Source organism: Musca autumnalis, unplaced genomic scaffold, assembly GCF_047663935.1.
Source record: "Musca autumnalis isolate F117 unplaced genomic scaffold, ASM4766393v1 scaffold_1, whole genome shotgun sequence".
Taxonomy (NCBI): Eukaryota; Metazoa; Arthropoda; class Insecta; order Diptera; family Muscidae; genus Musca; species Musca autumnalis.
This window is the reverse complement of record NW_027411644.1, coordinates 278361345-278380150: the sequence shown is the minus strand read 5'-3', so window position 1 is coordinate 278380150 and position 18806 is coordinate 278361345. Positions and strand designations below refer to the sequence as shown.

Here is an 18806-nt window from a genome sequence, read left to right as displayed (position 1 = left end):
GCTCTTTGCCAGCTCCCCTGCTCTTAGCCAGCTCCATAATAACCGTGGCCAGCTATTTATAGCCAGCTACCTGCTCTTTGCCAGCTCCCCTGCTCTTAGCCAGCTCCATAATAACCGTGGCCAGCTATTTATAGACTTGCGCTGGTAAACGTGCCTAATGTAGATTGGGACTACGTAATATTACCCACAATATATAGGACAACTCCAAAATGGTACATATCGGACAAAGTTCAACATGTTGGTTTAAATGTATTTAAAGAGTTGTTCCAGAATTATTTTAAAATTTTCATTGAAGGTAGTGTTGAAATTTTGAACCGTTGTGATCATGACTACAACAGTGTCCGGACATAACTCAGATATTAATTTTAGTATTAATATACGAGTTATGTCCGGATTTTGGGACTCCATGACTTGGACGTTCATGAACCCACAAGGCCAAGACATTTCGAGGAAAATTTGAATGCATCCCATTGGGAGTTATGTCCGTCATATGACCTCGGACACAAGATACTGATATATGGCCTCGGAATATCCCAGTATTTATGGCCACTCTTTCATACGCCTCTAGTACTGGAGATTTTATAAGTCTCGATAACGGTGCGAATTTACTAAAAACTCCGCCCAAGTGGCATTCTTGCAAAAAAAGAAGTATTGTCTTTTTTTCTCGTGTAGACAATAACTGACTTCCGAAACGTACCAACACTTTGCAATTTTTAGATTTCCTCAAAATATTTCAGTTGCACATTAATGCAATGTTCCTCGAACATGCAACTGAATGCATCGGAAATAGAAATGATACATGTTTGGTTTATTTGAGTTATGATTCCTTGCACTTTAGGAATATAAGTTGCCAACGACAATGTCAAAAAGAAACATAAAAAAATCAATTTTCGTCTTTTATATCACGAATCACGATTTCACCTCAGGCAAGTAAAGGAACACAGCTTATGTTAGAAATATTTTTGGATCCAAACAAATTTATGTTTGGGACTGGTTGCAAACTGATATATGATTGGAATATTTTATAACATATCGCAAAAAAATCGCACCTTGGTTATTATGTAGTTGATTCAGGGCCCTTTGCTGAAGATATTTCCGGTGGCAGAATTTCAGACATAGTTGGACAATTTTGTAAATGTCTATAATATAAAACTACAATTTGGTAAAAAACTAAATTCTTAGGTTGTATATTATATGACGATTTTTTCTGCTGTAACAAACATTTTGAAGAAAACTATTTCTTAAAACAGAAAGTACACACCGCCACTATTCCACTGAATATCACATCTATGCATTTGGTTATTACCAAACTCTTACAAATTGTGTTTAAATTCTTCTCTAAGTTTTAATCTTTTTTTTAGCATTTTTAATTTTGTCTTCGAAATTTTGATTTTAGCTTCGAATTATACCTAGATTTTTGAATATTTTTAAAAACAAATTGCACATCCATAGAATTTGACATGTTCTTTCTTCGAATCAAATGAGAAAACTCGCGTTATTAAAAGCGCAAAAATAGACTTTTTGCCTAAAAACCTGTCCAAATTACCTATAGTGCATGGGTTGGTTGACAAGACCATCTTTTGCAAACTTACTGCCTAATCGTATTCGTCTTTAAATAATACATCTTTGTATTAAAGCGACGTGTATTATGAGCATATACACGTTTTCGTTTCAACGCCTCAATATTCTCGTTACGTGCGCCTTCTTTTTGCTGTCAGAAATGTTGAATATTTCCGTTCGTTATTTCTCTTGGAAAAATGAGCAATATCGAGACGACTTGCTTCACATCCGGTCTTCATTTTGTCCGGTTAATATATTGTTTTCCATATGTGCGTTTTAGATGTTGGTATATCTGAGGGTATTGTGAAATTTCTCTCTGACATTTTTTCTTCTATTGACTACTTAACTCTATATTTTCATAAAGTGTCATCTGCAGACAATTGCATTTATCTGTTGTTACTTATGACATGACAATTTGCCACTTTTAAATTAAACCAAAAGAAAACACGGCCAAATCATCGAATAAAAACAGAGAAATAAAACCTTTAAAACTCGGCCATTGCCAGCCTTGCAACTCAGCACTTCAGCAGAATTTCGTTTGTTTCTATTGGCATCAAATATTGACAGCATTGATGAAAGCTCACAGATAAAAGTAAACGTTTTTCCGAGGAAAAGAGAAAACAAGTTTAGTTTGATTGTTGTTGTTTTTTACGAGGTGCCATATTAACACTTGTGTGTGTCTCTATTTCTATTCGTTATTGTTTCTCCAATTTGGGCCACGATGAGACAATTTGGCGTCAGGTCATGGTGCTTGACTTTAATATAAATGGTAACTTTTTCCATGAATTTGACACATATTTGTGTTGTTTTTGTTGTGTGGGTTTTGACTTGTGTCGTAATAAGGGATGACGGTTTAGGAAAAAATGACTAAAATTTGGAAGTTTTATACCATTACAACTGGAGCGAAAATTTCCAAAGATGAAACTATAATGTTCCACTAAATAACGAAAATTTGAAAGGAAACATACTTGGAAGAGCAGAAAGTAAGGGCACGGATAAAAAGCCGCATTTATGATAACGAGGGTATATACGCTTTCATACGGGGAAAATGTGCCTCATCGAAATAATGGTTTTAGACCCCAAGTATGTTTGGACTAAATGTGTTTCAGACAATTTGGAGTTGACTTAGCCATATCCGTCTGTCTGTCTGGCTGGAGCGCACGATACCTCTCGAAATAACTCTCGAAAGGATCAACCGATTCGGTCCAAAATTCGGCTTTCGTAATATTTTGTCCAAACTTAGTTTAAGTTCGAAGATGGGTTATATCGGTCCACTCTTTCGGAAATGTTCGAAAAATTTGTGCGCACGGTAACTCTTGAAGGAAGTAACCGATTTGGTCCAAACTTAGATGAGTTTCCAATATGGACTCAATCGGTCCACTCCATCGGGTACGTCCCACACAAAATTTCGGAAAAGTTCAGTTTAGGACCTGCTCTCGAATCGCTTTGATTTTTGTTGCAGCAACTTGCAAGTCCATACTAAAAATAGCATGAAAGGTACAAAAAACCCCTACGACACCGTGTGTAGTGGTTGGAGTGCGAGATAACTCCCGAACGGATCTGCAGATTCGGTCCAAAATGTGGCCTTCGTAATAGTTTGTGCAAACTTTGTTTAAGTTCGAAGATAAGACAAATCGGCCCACTCTTTCCAGGTACCTCCCCCACAAAAGTTCAAAAATGTTCGGAAAAAATGTGCGCACGATAACTTTTAATGAGTGACCGATTTGGTCCATACTTTACACATCCTAATATATCTACCGGATATAGATCAGGTTCGAATATGGACTACATTTGTCCACTCCATCGGGTACCTCCCACACAAAAATTTTGGATAAATTCACTTTAAGACCTACTCTCGCATCACTTTGATTATAGTTGAAGCAACTTGCATTCGCTGCCTTAATTACGACAGTAAAAGGGGCAAGTCCATACTTCTTGAGAAAACAGTCCGAAAGTTGTAAAAACCCCTATGCACCATATGTAGCTGCTGCAGAGCTCGAACCGAATACTGCGTTCGTCCACACTTTGGATATTGTAATATTTCTTTGAATATTAGATGAAATTCGTAGGTGGTGCTTATAGGTCCTCTCCTTCCGGTATCTCCCCCACAAAAGTTCGAAAATATTCGCTAAAATGGTACGCGCGATTTCTCATAGACGTAGCAACCGATTTGGTCCAAACTTTGGATCTCTAAATATTGTCGAAACTAAGTTTATGTTCAAATTTGGGCCCTATCTGTCCAATCCTTGTGGTACCACCCACACAAATGTTCAACATTTCTGTGTGGTTAAAGGTCGGTTCGAGGATCCTTTGGACATTTTTACCGAAGCGATATTATGTTTTCGTAGGCTAGTGTGATAAAAAGCCCTACTTTTGTCGGTTCATACGCCCAAAATTTTGAAAACTACCCTAAATACATAAGTTTTTTTGAGGGAGGGAGGGGAAAAGTGTTTCAATACACACAGGCTGAGGGTATATCTCTGCTTGCAAAGCCGACTGATACTTTTTTACTTGTTTAAATGTACTTTGGCATTTCGTGTCCTGGGGCTCAATTTCTATGTTTCTATGAAAATGTGAAAGAAACATTTTATAATGGAAATAATGTCAAATGAAAAATATTATAAAGAAATTTTTTTTCATTTCAAATTTTCGTTGAACGAGAATCCAGCCCCTGAACGAGATATTGCGAAACTTTTAGATAAAACTGATTATGCTGTAACATGTTTTTTCAATTATTGACCATTATATGATAACCGAGGTTCTAAACGAAATCCACAATGTAGGACAGGTGCAGGAACCAAATGAACCAAGGACCTGGTTGGTTTGGTTTTCATGGCAATATTGACTTTGTCTTTGCTTTAAAACAACTACAAAATTTAAAAATCATCGACATAGTGAAACAGGCTGCAAATTTATCAAAACATTTCACAATAGACAACCCTGTTCATAACTGGCCGTCACATTGATTTTCCTGCTAAAACAAGTTTATTTTGAGGGAATGGTATGAAACAATCAATTGAGGCTAAACCATAACAAATCGATCGTAACGAACATTTTTTTTAGATTTTAATTGAAATTGTTATTGCGCGGTGAATTGAGGTATGAAGATTTATGGTGGAGCTGCGCTGCCACATCAAAGCCCCAGGCATAAAGAAGAAGAAAATTAAAAGAAACCATCAGAGAATGTAATTTGCTGAACAATAACAACAACACATGCAACAATATTTATAGACTAGAAATGCTAACATTGCACACTGCTCCATGGGTTTTAAAACCGAACAGCAGCCTTTGTCTTCCTTCCTTAGCACAATTGTTGAATTCACCACTTGACATTGTGAACAACAATGGCTTGGTTTTTTTTCGCTATCAAACCAGAAAAAGAACTTAAATACTTTCACGGCATCCGGTTTCCCTTGGCATCTGTCTTGTGTCATTCATTTGGTCACGACAGTCAGTCAATCAATCAATCAATTTGGTGAATCTAACTACCCACCACCCCATCATCAGCACGTTTATGTAGCAGCACTTGAGCGTACCATTATCCTGGTTGTTGCCATCGTTTTTTTTTTCAACATGTCGACCGAGACCGTGTAAGACCAAACGAAAAAACCTATGTGTGTATTTTTTTATGTGTGTTTGTACTAGAATGCCTGTCATTCTAAGGCATTCATGGAATCGTGTACAACAATCGCAATGACTAGCCTTCCATGTGTCGGCCTAAAGAACTGTTGACATTCTCTAAACACAAATCCGATGACAATCTATAGTTTTGCTGGCTGGCAGGCCTATATTCAAAGTTAAGTAAAGCGAGAAAAACGTTACAGGAAGGAAGAAATAAACTTAATTCCATCGTTTATCTTTAACAATATTTTTCTTAATTGAAGTTCGAACATGGAAAAGGGTTAGAGGCTATAATCTTCTTATGCAAAGGTAAAATAGATGGCACGTGTTATACTCGTTTTTATTCTATCGCAGCGATTTTTTATAAAAAAATTAATTACTTCCCAGCTTCGTTAATTTTGCAACATTCGTTGTAAGATGATTAACTAAATCAACTGACCAATTTTTTATTTCAAGCTAATAAATCATATCGTCCCAACGTCTACTTTAAAATAAAATTATTTTGAGCGTCATATTGATTTCTACCTCTCATAGAGGCAATGATACACGGACGTACATGGGTGACGTAGGGGTTGAAAGAAACCATGGAACGGTCCTCACCGGCTTTAACATGGCGAAGCCCAGGATTTATCTTGGTCCCTCTCTCATCTCAAGTGGACACTGACCTCCCGTGGTGTCACCTGGGAAACTGCCTTAAACACCCGTTAAATGTAGCGAGCTAACAATTGCCGCGCGTTCAGCCGTCGGGTTAGTAACCCTCCCCTAGAAAAAAGCAGCCTACTATGAGAAAACGAAAGAAAAGAAAAACGAACACCTCTATAGTTGACGACTCCTGCAAACGTTTTAAGGCCCATGATATACGAATCTGCACCTGGAATGTTCGCACTCTTTATAGAGAAGGTGCAGTTTACGAGCTGGTAGATGTACTTGAAAAGTACAAGGCCGATAAAACTGCCATACAGGAAATACGATGGATTGGGACCTAAACAACACCTTAATGTGACGCAAAAGCATAGCATGATTTTGGTTGCGGTTTTGTAGTTGGTCGGAGGTTAAAACATCTGGTCTCCAGCTTCACCCCAGTGAATGAAAGTTTTGCTACAATACAGATAAAAGCAAAATTCTTCAACATTAAATTTATCTGCTCTCATGCTCCAACAAGGACGAACAGACCAACGATATATTCTACGAGCGCCTAGTAAAAACATATGACTGTTGTCCGGTCCATGACATTAAAATTATTCTAGGCGATTTAATGCCAAAATTGGAAAGGAGAATGTTTTTGTTGTTTAGCAGTAGCAGATTTAAGCATCTCGATATTCATAAGGGCACCTGGCTGTCTCCAGATCAAAGAACAACAAATATTCATATTCATATTCATCGAGCGTGTTGGATGTACGTTCGTTCCGAGGAGCAAGCATTGACTCCGACTACTACCAAAGGTGCGTACCCATCAACACGTTGCAAATAAAGCACGAACAGACACAACACGGAAGTTGGACATCGGTGAGCTGAAAACACAGCAGATAGCCACAGCATATTCCACTCAACTGACCCAATTGCTTAATGAAAGAACTCCTCGTCCCGATAACATATCAGCGAAATGGCAAAATATTGCCCACTCCATGCAAACATCCGCAAAATCAATACTTGGATACCGGAGACCTCCACCAAGAAACCCATGGTATTACCAGGTGTTTCGTGCTGCTACCGAAGAGAAAAATGCAGCATATAGTGCTACTCTACAACCATTAGAAACGTGAAGCGCTCGGGAGAGGTATAGGGAGAAACGTGGAGAGGAGAAACGTCTTTTCCGCAGGAAAAAGAGAGAAATGGAGAAGCGGGAGTGTGAAAAAATCGAGATATACAGGAGCCAGAATGAAGTCTGAAAATTCTACCAAAAATTGAAGCATCATCAGTTTGATGCTTTAATCTTTGGTACAGGCACATCCTCCTGTAGAGACCAGCAAGGTAATTTGGTAACTGATACATATAGTGTGCTGGGTATACGGAAAGAACATTTTTCCAACTGCTGGTATCCAATACTAACGAAGACAACGAAGTTACCACAGATACAATTCAAGAAGATGGTACTGAATGTATACCGCCCGGCCTAGATGAGCTAAAAACAGCAATAAACCGGCTGAAGAATAATAGAGCAGCAGGAGCAGGATGGCCTACCAGCTGTTCAAATCCTGAGGCGACACGCTGATAAGGTGTTTGCATCTGCTAGTTAGCACCATCTGGCAGGAAGAACGAGTGCCCGACGATTGGAACGTGAACATCCTATGTCGAGTCCACAAGAAGGGAGATAAGACTGTGTGTTCCAAGTACAGGGGCATAAGTCTGCTCCCTATTGCATACAATCTATTATCTGGCATATTGTGTGAGCTACTAAACCATCAGTGCGGCTTTAGACCCGGTTAATTCCACTATTGACCAGATATTTACCTTGAGACAAATCCTGGAAAAGACCCAAAGAAATGCAGATCGACACCTTTAATTTTTTGTCGATTATAGAGCAGCCTTCGACAGCCCTATACGTTCAAATTTTTGTGCCTGTCTGCTTACTCTTTGGCTTGGATCTATCCATGGTGTAAGAAAGAAGGTGATACAATAATAGCAACCTGTGTCTTCATTTGCTGTCAAAACATATTTTTAATCAAAAATAAATAACAAATATTTCGCTTCTATAAAAAATATCTGTGTACAACATCTTTGTTTAAGCTTCGCGAATAATATTTTAACGTTTTCCTCTAACTTTTGTGGATATTTCGCGCAAACAAAATTTGACAGCAAATGAAGACTACAACCTAACGTCAACTATTGGATCACCTTGTTAAATTCGCCTTGGATCTATCTGTAGTTTTGTTAATGATATTCAAACCTGCCTAATAGGGTTGCCGATTGAGGGGTTCTCTCTTGTAACGTTGGACCTCCCTATTTTGATCATTAAGATTCCCCCTGATATGCCTTGGTGAGGGTCTTATCCACTCCTCTCACGGTAGCACCAGAACCAGTACTGAAACGAGAGCATGCCCTTGAGATGTTGCACTAGAAATTTTTTTGTCTCCTCATGTAGATGGTCCATCGAAGACATAAGGAGGCATCCTGTTGCAGTTCTCATGGCGGCATTCTGACAAGTATGACTATTTTTATATCGCGTTACACTTTCGAGGACCACACTGCCGCCACATAGCTTACAACAGACCGCTCTATAACGTTCCTATAGCTGCCGGCTAGGAACTTGAGGAACTTGTTCCTACTTTTCAGTTTGTCGCAGATAGCTGCGGCATGCGCCTACGACGTGAACGTAGTGTCGAACGTAGAATTTTGGGGCAGTTTGTGGTCGGAATTCTGCTACCATCTACCACGTCATTCAACTCTCTTCTCACATGTGCCGCCCCTGTGGTGAACAGAGTAGCCGTAGATTTAGTGGCGGATATCTACATATTCTTCACGTGGAAAAAGGTGGTAAGATCACCTGATGGCAGCCTTTCACAGATGTCATCAGGGAAAATACTTGACGCCAGGATCGTACAATCATCCGCATATGTTACGATCTTGATGCCGTCTGTAGGGGTTAAACAGTTGTAGAGATGGCGTGCAGCGCTGTTGTCGTGACGTGCTCCTTACGGAAACCATGCTAATGGTCGGGCAACTAAATATCTATTTCTGACGCTGGAAAGGCCTTAAGCCTCAAGGGTCTTTGTTACGGGCGACAAAAGCGAAGTTGGTCTGTACGCTTCACCTTTGCCGGCATCCTTGCCTGGTTTCAGTAGCGCGACCACCCTACCCATTTTCCAGACTTCGGGAACGATTTGTGTAGCTAGCGACAGGAGTAGATCTTTAGTGAAATATTCGACTCCCGGTTCACCCAACTGTCTCAGCATAAACATGGAGATTCCGTCAGGACCCGAGGCTTTGGATAATTTTGCGTTCCTGATGACTTGCGCAACATCATCCATTGTAAATTGTGGTGGCGCTTCCTCTGCAGGAAGATATCTAATGCGAAGTGTAATACACTTCTCTTTGGCCTTTCATTTCCACGGTGCTCGACAAACCGTCAATTGAAATAACTTATCGGATCAGTCAGCGTGACTAATGTCCTATCTTCCTTCTTTCCAGGGTTCGAGAGTGACTTAACCGATGCCCACAACTCACTCATTCCCGATCTAATGTTGCAACTCTTCAAATCATTTAGCCAATTGTTCCACCTATGCTCACCGAAAATCTTGCTAACTTCCAGTGTCAACTTCCTGGCTCAGGGGTCACTGGGTTTGGTACGACGAATCCCATCATGCTCATTTGGGAAATTTGGACTCACTTCGGGTACTCGACCACAAGGTGTATGGCGAGCGGCAGCAGCAGTGATAATGCCTCGGAACGTCCTTTTTTGCAACGGGCGAAAAAAGCGAAATCGGTCTGTTCGATTCAACTTTGCTGACATCCTTGCCTGGTTTCAATCGCGGGACCACCCTGTCCATTTTCCCGACTTCGGGAACGATGTGTATGGCCAGCGACAGGTTGAGAACTTTAGTGAGATACTTGACTCCCGGCTCATTCAGCTGTTTCAGCATTACCATGGAAATTCCATCAGGGCCCAAAGATTTGGATGATTTAGTGTTCCTGATATATATTGTGGCGGTTCATCTTCTTTAAGAAGAGATCTAATGTGACGTAGTACACTTCTCTTCACCCTGTCACTTCTGGGTGCTCGAAAAACTGTCGATTAAAATAACTTGCGCACCTTATTACTGCTCTCCAGGGTTCAAGAGTAACTTTGCGGTTGCCCACAATTCACTTATTCCTCATTCAATATTGCAACTCTTCAGATGATTTAGCCAATTGTTCCGCCTATACTCATCGAACAACTCACTAACTTCCAGTGTCAGCTGCCTGACTCTGGGATGACTGGGTTTAGCACTACGAAGCTCGTCACGATCATTTGCTAATCCGCTGGGAAATTTAGTGACACTTCAGGTACTTGACAAGCGAGCGGCTGTATCAGTGATGATGTCTCAGATCGTTCTTTCTGTTACCCGAACATCAGAAGGGTTGGACAGATCCCTGAAGCGGTGATTAGTGAACTCTCTATAACTAGGCCAATTAGCATTCCAATGATCGATGAAAGTGCGGTGTTCAGAGATGGTGAAATCAGGTGGTCTGCTGATGGAGACAACAATGGGGAGATGGTCTGACCCAAGAGAAGCGACGGGTTGCCAGTTGACGTCATTTTTTCAGACCAGGTGAAACTCTCCGCTAATTCTGGTAAGGGCATAATCATTGAACGTGCAAAAACCTAGAGCTATTAATTCGAGGACCGAATGTCACAAGTTATGATCCTCCCAAGACCATACGGTTATGACCTTCCAAAAATGTTGAGCCTATAAGCTGGAGTACAGCTATCTATAGGCGGAATGAAGACTTAATGCAACTCTACCTCGGCAGTTTCTCATCTGACTCCTATCCCCATACATTCCATGTACGACTGGACTGAACAGACTGGCACAATGGGAAAGCTAATGCCCACACCTTCATTTCTGGTGTGATCCTTCTTCAGTACGATGTAACCATCATAACGCTATAAGCTACAGTTTTTGTTAAGCTTGGTTTTCTGCGCCACCGCGATCATAAAATCCACTATTACTTCGACCTTAACTCGGAGTCCGTTGTAATTGAATTCCAAAAAAAGAATGCATTTTGTGGGATTGGAACAGAAACGGCGTGTGCGGTTGCTGAAAAGGGGATTGCGGGGGAGTCGCGTATCCTGATGATGATGACGACTTACTGGGGAATGTGTACCCGCAACATTCGGTCGTAATCCCTTACATGGACGAGTCGAGAACAACCCCTAAGATACATCCACTCCCAGCATCCATTGCATCCCACAGAAGTTGGAGTGTGGTGGATGCGGAGCACATCCATATTTGTCAGGGGGGTTTCCCCATCCCCGCACGGACCAAAAGAATCCGTAGCAGGTATTCCTAGATATGGTGCTCCAAACACAGAAGCACGATACAAATCCCAACATGTGTACACTGAGGTGGCAGCCGGAAGACGGATGTTGTGTGGTTCTGGATCAATCCGGTATCGAAGAACCCGTCGCCGTGGGATCAAAAGGAATTTAAAGCTATCCTTAAGGATTGAAGATGTGAATTATGGTAAATATCAGCAATGAAAATATATGGGCATAAGCCATAGGAATTTTACCTCTCCTTATAATAGTTTTCTTTACTTACCTTATTTTATAGACTGGACATTCGTAGATATTCTTTGTATCTTGCTTGTCTTTTTGAACAGCCTTAACAAAAATTACGGGCATGGCGGGGAACAATTCCTTGAGATAGGCATCAGCAATGGTATTTAATTGCATATCCCAACGGGCACCCTCCATAAATAAGCCATTAATATAGGCACCTTCACGGGGAGCCGAGCTAAATTTAGAATTTCTCTCATTAACCTTTCATTTTTCCCATCAAATTCCCATTACTTACGAAATTTCATCTTTAAACTTCTTGGTAACATCAGTATTGAGGCACATTCTATCCAGAGGCCATTCATTTTTACGAGCCGTTTGCTGCATGATGGCTGTGAGAAAACTTTGAGGATTAAAGAAACCACCCAGCCACACAGATGAGGGTAAGCGGAAATCGGAAACCCAGGTTTCTAATTCACGCAGGCGCAACTGCAAGTCGGCAAACCAAGATTGTAGACCCAATGTGCTGGGATAAGCCAACTTTGTCCATGATTCGGGTACTTGATCCATGAACAATGATGACATTAGATTTTCCATGGTTGATGATATGGTCAGTTCACCTTTTAGACCTAATTCTAATTCGTGGAGAGATCTCTTCAATTCAGCCATCAGAATATTCATGCGTTCACATTCTTGAAAGGCAACCAAAATGTAGGGATTACGATCTTCTACGCGGGCCATTAATTCCGGAATATTAAATGGTGGCGGGATTTTGTCTATCAAATCTTCCAGCATACCCTTGACCACATCATCCTGGGACAGGGCATCACCACCACTGGCATCTGAGGCTCCTGCCAAACGGGGTTGCAATTCAAATACCACCCGAAATAGTCGCTCCGAGACGGTGGTGAGGAAACCAATTTCGGCATTTAAATGAAGACCATATAAATTTGGACTTTCTGGGGGTAGATTTTCATCAATATAATCATGATAGCCGGCATATTTTAAAATGCCGGGAGCCCTAAAGCCGGGGCAAAATTGTAATTCTCCATCAATTAAATCGGGTTGCATAAATTCCTCCAAATAGGTACGGCACAAACGGCGATCTCTGTCATCAGTAATGTGGCCTCCGTACATAATTTCACCAAAAAGATAACGCAAATCTTCCCAGGGCACACGATTATTGGCCTCCAAGTAGTTGAATAGAACGTATACGGAAATGGTGAGATCTCCCACATTGAAGGGGTAAACACGATTCCATCCCTGGGCCCCAAATTTGCGACGTTCCGCCACCACGGCATGGAAGTAGCACAACGAGAAGAGTATGGCTTTGAATTCCGTCTCCTTGGAACACATTTCCAATGTTTCATCACTGAAATTATCCAGCGCCTTGTGTATGTTTGCCTGCATTCCGGTGGGTGGTTCGTTGGTTATTTTTATGGCCGACTCTAAAATCCCCTGAGGCAATATGTGATAGGCTGGATCAGGTGAGGGCTCAGCACTTAAGAAGAGGCGATAATCAGGGTGGACCTCAATTAGAGAGGCTTCCATTTTCTTTTCCAACGAAGGCAACCAGCGAGCCACTAAGTGGATATTTTGCAATACCACCCAATGACCTTTACGTGAAGCCGTATCTATGGCATTTTCGGCAACAATTTCCTGGCCCTGGCCCAATGAGACGCTGTGGAAATTTTCATTATCACCATGGAAACCCAAAACTTTTCCCAATTTCTCAACATCCTTAAGAGGATCCACACCGGGTGAGAGCACGAAAAATATATGCGTCTCTGGGCTGCTTTCTTCAAAGGTCCTGGCAAACTCCATGGACCGCGCATCAATATATTTCGCCCCAAGTTTTTCTTCAATGAAAACTTTCATGGAGTATGACATGCGGTCGGGACGTATGCAACGCATAATACACAATCTCTGGATGGCGGATTTGCCCTTCCATTCACCGGGGAATTTTTCACGTTCAGGACATTCCGAATCAATAAAGGTTTTCCAACGCTTTTGGGACCCTTCCATGTCTTTCTCCAAACCTTTGAAGGCGGGTAAATTACTCAAGGCCTTGATGCCACCCCAGCCCATATTGGTAAGGAAAGGCAAATTCGAGGTAACATTGACCATGTATGGGAAACGTAGCAGGAAATCCAACTCTGCTGGCTCCACCTCACCAGCATTGACGAGGATTTGAATACACAACTGGGTAAGGAAGATAAGTTTGTCAGCTTCAAAGAGACCTCTTGAGGTGTACATGAAGCTGCAATATGTTATGGAGTCAATAAGATTCTCCACCCTCTCCTTCAGCTTCTCAGAACTTTGGGCCTTCATAATGGCATTGGAGAAGACCACAGTAAATGCTTTTAGCGAGAATTGATAAATGGGATTGATTTTAAACAAATCATTGAGTATAAAATAAATAATTGAAGCTCTCTCCGAGGCTGGGCGATATGCCTCACGGGCCGTATCAATTTGCACCGCTGTTATTTTGGCCTCAGCCACCTTAACCTCAATTTCGTCGGCTGTCTTTTTAGTCTTCTCCAAATTCATAACCAACGAAACATCTTCCAAGACATTCTCCCCCGCCGAAGAGAGTCTTTGCAGCAAATCATCTTCCAAGAATTTTAGGGTAATTTTAAAATGATTTTGTTGTTGAGTCAAGCGGCTGCGCAGCACTTCCAAATCTGGTCTTTCGGCTTTCACCACCTCGGCCAATAGTTGATCTTCCAAGCCATCTCGAGTAACTGTGAAATTAATGAGGGTTGTTTGGGCCTGCATTTCAGGTTTGTAATGGGGATTGGCCAATTTCGTGTGTAAGATTAAACGGAACTTTGGATTGTAGTCGATTTCACGATCACCCATTTTAAGGCAGGTGCCTTTTTTAATGAGCATCCTACCCAGTAGGGGGTTCAGCACAGCATCAATGTTTTCACCAATATTTTCCAATAGCAAAACATTGCCATTGCTGACAGCCTGTTCGATTTTATCCAAATAGCCTCTTTGGGTGAGGCGCAGCACCACGATGTTGCTGGCATATTTGTTTTTAACCCATTTGATGCCTTGCCTTTAAGAGAGAGGACATATATTGACAAACTTAATTGAGTAAACAAAAACTCAAAGCAAACTTACAACTGAGGATCAATCATCAGGGGATAACGTTCGGAATGCACCAAAATAGCAGCATTTTCAGCTGACATGCGATCACTGGGTAGCCCCTGATTATTCCATTCAGCAATTTGGGCATCATCACAAATCATTTCAAAGGGATCGGAATCTTCACTTGAGGGTATGCGGGGCTAAAAATATTTCATAGAATATTTGTAGATGGGTATGATTGACTTTCTATGCCGAAATCTCTTACCTCGCTTGCTTTAAAAGCTGGTTGCCACATTTTCGTTTGCAATTCTGTGCGATAGGCTCGGGTAAAACAACCCACATATGAAATGAAACAGGCTATAATGAGAATATCCCCGGGCAATGTTTCATGACTGGCTTTAAGGCTGCAAGAGAACAACACTATTTATCAAGTTCTATGTAATTTTCTTTGTAATGAGGAATAGTCTGAGTTAGTAAATTGTCCGTTAGTTTCTCAAAAATTATTTTAGAAGATATGCAAATTCGATAAATGTAAGTATGCATGTGATGGTTTTGCTTACCTTTTCACCGATTCCGCCCAACGAATTTTCTCCGATGCCAAGCCACCAATCAAACGATTAGCCAAATCGATGGTGAATGCGGTTTTATCAGCTTCATCTTGGCATTTTTGTTTCTTGGCTAAGGCATCATCGTATGCCATTTGCAGGACATTCAATTGTTCCTCTAATTCATTTAGACGATTGTTGAGAGCTGTTAATTTATCACGGGCATCTGTTAGTTCCTGTTCCGCCTCCATCAAGGCCCTCTCCTTTGGCTCCACCACCAAATAGACATCATAGAAACGATTGATGTTGATAACCCAAGAACAGAGACCAGCAGCTGCACTAGATTTGGCTAGAATTTTCTCTGGATCAAATTCCGGATCAGCCAAGTAGGGTTGAAGAGCCTTAATAATATCCGGATGAATATGTTTCTTATCATAATTGATTAGCGAATCAAGGAATTTATCAACATTTCCCATTATTTGGCGACATGCTTTCCAGCTACGATCTTTGGGTATTTTTCCCTTTTGGGCAAATAATACCAAAACAGCAGAGCAAACATTGACCACAGCTTCGGGCGGGGAACCAAAAGATTTCAGTTCTGTGAGATTATTTTTATTCAAAGTGTTCAAGGCTTCCTGGGCTGCAATTAAAGCCGGCTGGGCCTTGCGAAAATCTTCTTCACACAATTTTGCCTTGGCCGTCACGTCCTCCTCAATTTGTCGTACATTTTTCTCTTCCTTTGAGGCAAAGGCCCTCTCCTTGGAAACTTTTTCATTTTCGGTACTCACCACAACAATAAGATTGTCGGCTTCTTCATTTTTGATTTTCAACTCAACCTCTTGCACTTTGAGTACCTCTTGCAGAGCATCAACTTCCTTGGAACAACTGGCCAATTTAATGAGACCATTTTGCAGGCGTACTCGGCGATCTTGATTGGCCTTTACTTTTTCCCTCAAAAGTTTAGTATACAAACTTATCAGTTCCAAAAAGCTTTTGGGAGTTGTGTAGTTATAACGTTTATCATTGAGCAAATAAACTTTGGATATGTCATTCACTGTCTTATGGACATAAGCCATGAAACGTGATACCGGTGGTGCCAGTTCCTTTGGCAAAACTTCAATTTCTTGTAGAAAACGATAAGAGACAGATTCAAGCGCCTCTTGCGGCCATTCATGGAACCAATCAATAGTGGTACAATTCACCAAAGAGGGGAAATTACGGGCCCTCACTCTCAACGTGGTACCCACAGGAGAGAAACACAAAACCACCTTCAAGGAACTGCGCACCTTTTCGATAAAATGCTTCCAACAGTTTTCCCGATTATCCATAATACCCAATTGCTTGACTTCATTGCGTACAGCATTGATAATATTTTCCACCTCATCGTCAGGGAAGAGCTCGTGTATATCACCCGAAGCCAAAAGATCATTAATCAAGACCAAAAATTGTTCCCTCGCCACTTCGGCATCTGTCATAAGGAAACACGAAGCCGAGTTCTTAACACCACATTTCATATACAGCGTGGCAATATTGGCTTTCAAATCATTAATCCCATAATCCTTTGTAAGCTGAATTTGGAAAACATCCAATGAAGATATCGATGCTGCCAGCCGGGTCAATGACTGTTTGCCAGAACCTCCCACCCCAATGAGTAAGGCATAGCCTCTCGAAGATTCCATTATACGACTTATGCGACAAATATGAGCCATGGCATCTTCGAAAAGTACCAGATTCATGGCACCCACAAAATCATTATAACGATCTTGTGCCTCTTCGAGTAACTTGTGTAGTCGCTCCCAATCAGAGACGGGCATGTATTTACTATCCGCCAAACCTTTAGCAAAATGACAGTAAATGTGTGGTTTGGCAAACACAATGTCCTCATTGTAGTTTTCGATGCCTTTGCGTACCATTTCGAGCATTAATTTGTTGAATGTGTTGATATCGTTTTTATCCACCAATTTATCACCATACACCCGGTTACATTCATGGACCCACAGACGCAGTAACATATTTGGATTAGGACATGTTTCAAAGTTGGCATACAACATACCCTGAAAGAACAGAAGTTGAAAGAAACATTGGGTTAGTTTTGAGTATTTTCAAACGGATTGGTCCCTAAAAACAGGTTGTGGGTGTCACCGTGATGATACGTTTACCATGCCACATTTACGATGAGGTAAAAAATATGTAAAAAAGTGTGCATATACTAAGAACCTAGCTATGAAGAAACATCAAAAGGTACTAACAACAACTACCTCGTTCTAATAGGATATCTATGTTCAGGGACCGACACAAGGAATCAATGTGTGTGTATCTATTCCCGTTCATCCTCCTACAGCTACACGAATATTTTTCTACAAATTTAGCAAGCAACACCAGCATGTTCAGCCCCCTGCAATGGTGCCATTGAAAGCTACCCAGAACTATTTGTGTCCAATCTGCTCAAAACGAGTCACCCCTAAGCGATACTCGGTAATGTGCAATGAGTGTCACGAGAAGGTACACCTGAAGACTAGGGGATGTACGATTTTACACTTCAATGGCATCATCTCCATCACCTCTACTCTCCCAAAGCATCGACATGTTTCCGTAACATCGTATACTTTATATACACCTCAGTAGCACAGCTATCACATAATGTTTCCTAAGCCTCGTAACCACTGCCACCAACGTCCCCATTGTCCAAAATGCAGGTACGACCATAACAACTAACAAACAATTAACACAATTTACAACAATGGTAGCAAATTCACAAAAGCTGGACGATAGTTGGAATTCTCCATATGCAAAACCGAAACGCACCTAAGATGGTCATTAGTTAGTGCACAAACAAAATGTTAGAATAAAAATCCTACAATGATTTAAGTAGGAAACTAACAGAAATTACAGACTTCATGAATAGGAAATCCACCACCGTAGACCTCTATATTAAAATTCACGGAATATCGATTCCTTCAGCACGATCCAACGATTCTGACATAGTTCTGCTGAGCAGTTAAACGATACCAACTTCTGCACCCTAACCGTATAACAGCATCCCGCCGTAGCTCTCACGATGTAACAGCCCAGATTTAGTTGCGAAAGAAGTTTACGAAAGAAGCAACACCAAGGACCCCAGCAGCCCCCTCAGACAATTTGTAAAACACCTAGCACCAACAGTAGTGCGATTCTCTAGCTTATTTTTTGAGTTACCGACAAAAATCGGTAAAATTAAAACGCAAAATCATAAATGAAAAGTTGAAAGAAGTTGACAGCAGTTTTGCTATCGGTAGAACTGTTCGACTACTTTTTAACGACCTACAAAACGCCAAAGTATTAGGCGTTATTTTCGGGCTGGTAGCTGAGAACGTTGGGGAGCAGGGACGTACGCAGGGGGGGGGCACAGGGGGCCCGGCCCCCCCCCCGAAATGGTTTGGTCGAGCAAAATTGTTTGAGCTACTTTAACAAATAATTACCTTTTTGTTTCTCATAAATAATTTTTTATTTTTGGAGATCTTAAATGAAATATGGTTTTGAAGTGTAATTGTATGTAGTGTACTGAAAATGTACTTCATTTACAAGTTTTGTAAGAAATATTTTCAAATTTTTTGTTTGAAATTTTCAAAATTTTCTGATTTACTTCTTTATGTCATATCGTTCCAGTATCAACAAATAAGCGAATTCGAAGTTCCGTAATGACTATAATCCATATTTGCTATGTTATTTTCGAGGTTTATGGTATCCAAAAAATATTACGGGTTCAATATCGTGAGAATGGAAGCGCGTGAACTGAAAATTTGAAA

The 18806-nt window shown here is 40.9% G+C and overlaps 1 protein-coding gene across 1 annotated transcript in view; it reads right to left on the bottom strand.

Moving 5' to 3' along the window:
* The window catches only part of LOC141389569 (dynein beta chain, ciliary-like), a 93927-nt gene that overhangs the window by 5563 nt on the left and 69558 nt on the right, over positions 1 to 18806 (bottom strand). Inside the window, exons 18-22 of the mRNA XM_073961275.1 lie at positions 15037 to 17075; positions 14742 to 14880; positions 14510 to 14676; positions 11679 to 14444; positions 11424 to 11618 (exon numbers count right to left, since the gene is read on the bottom strand). Coding sequence (XP_073817376.1) covers positions 11424 to 11618; positions 11679 to 14444; positions 14510 to 14676; positions 14742 to 14880; positions 15037 to 17075 — 5306 coding nt within the window. The remainder of the gene's footprint in view (positions 1 to 11423; positions 11619 to 11678; positions 14445 to 14509; positions 14677 to 14741; positions 14881 to 15036; positions 17076 to 18806) is intronic.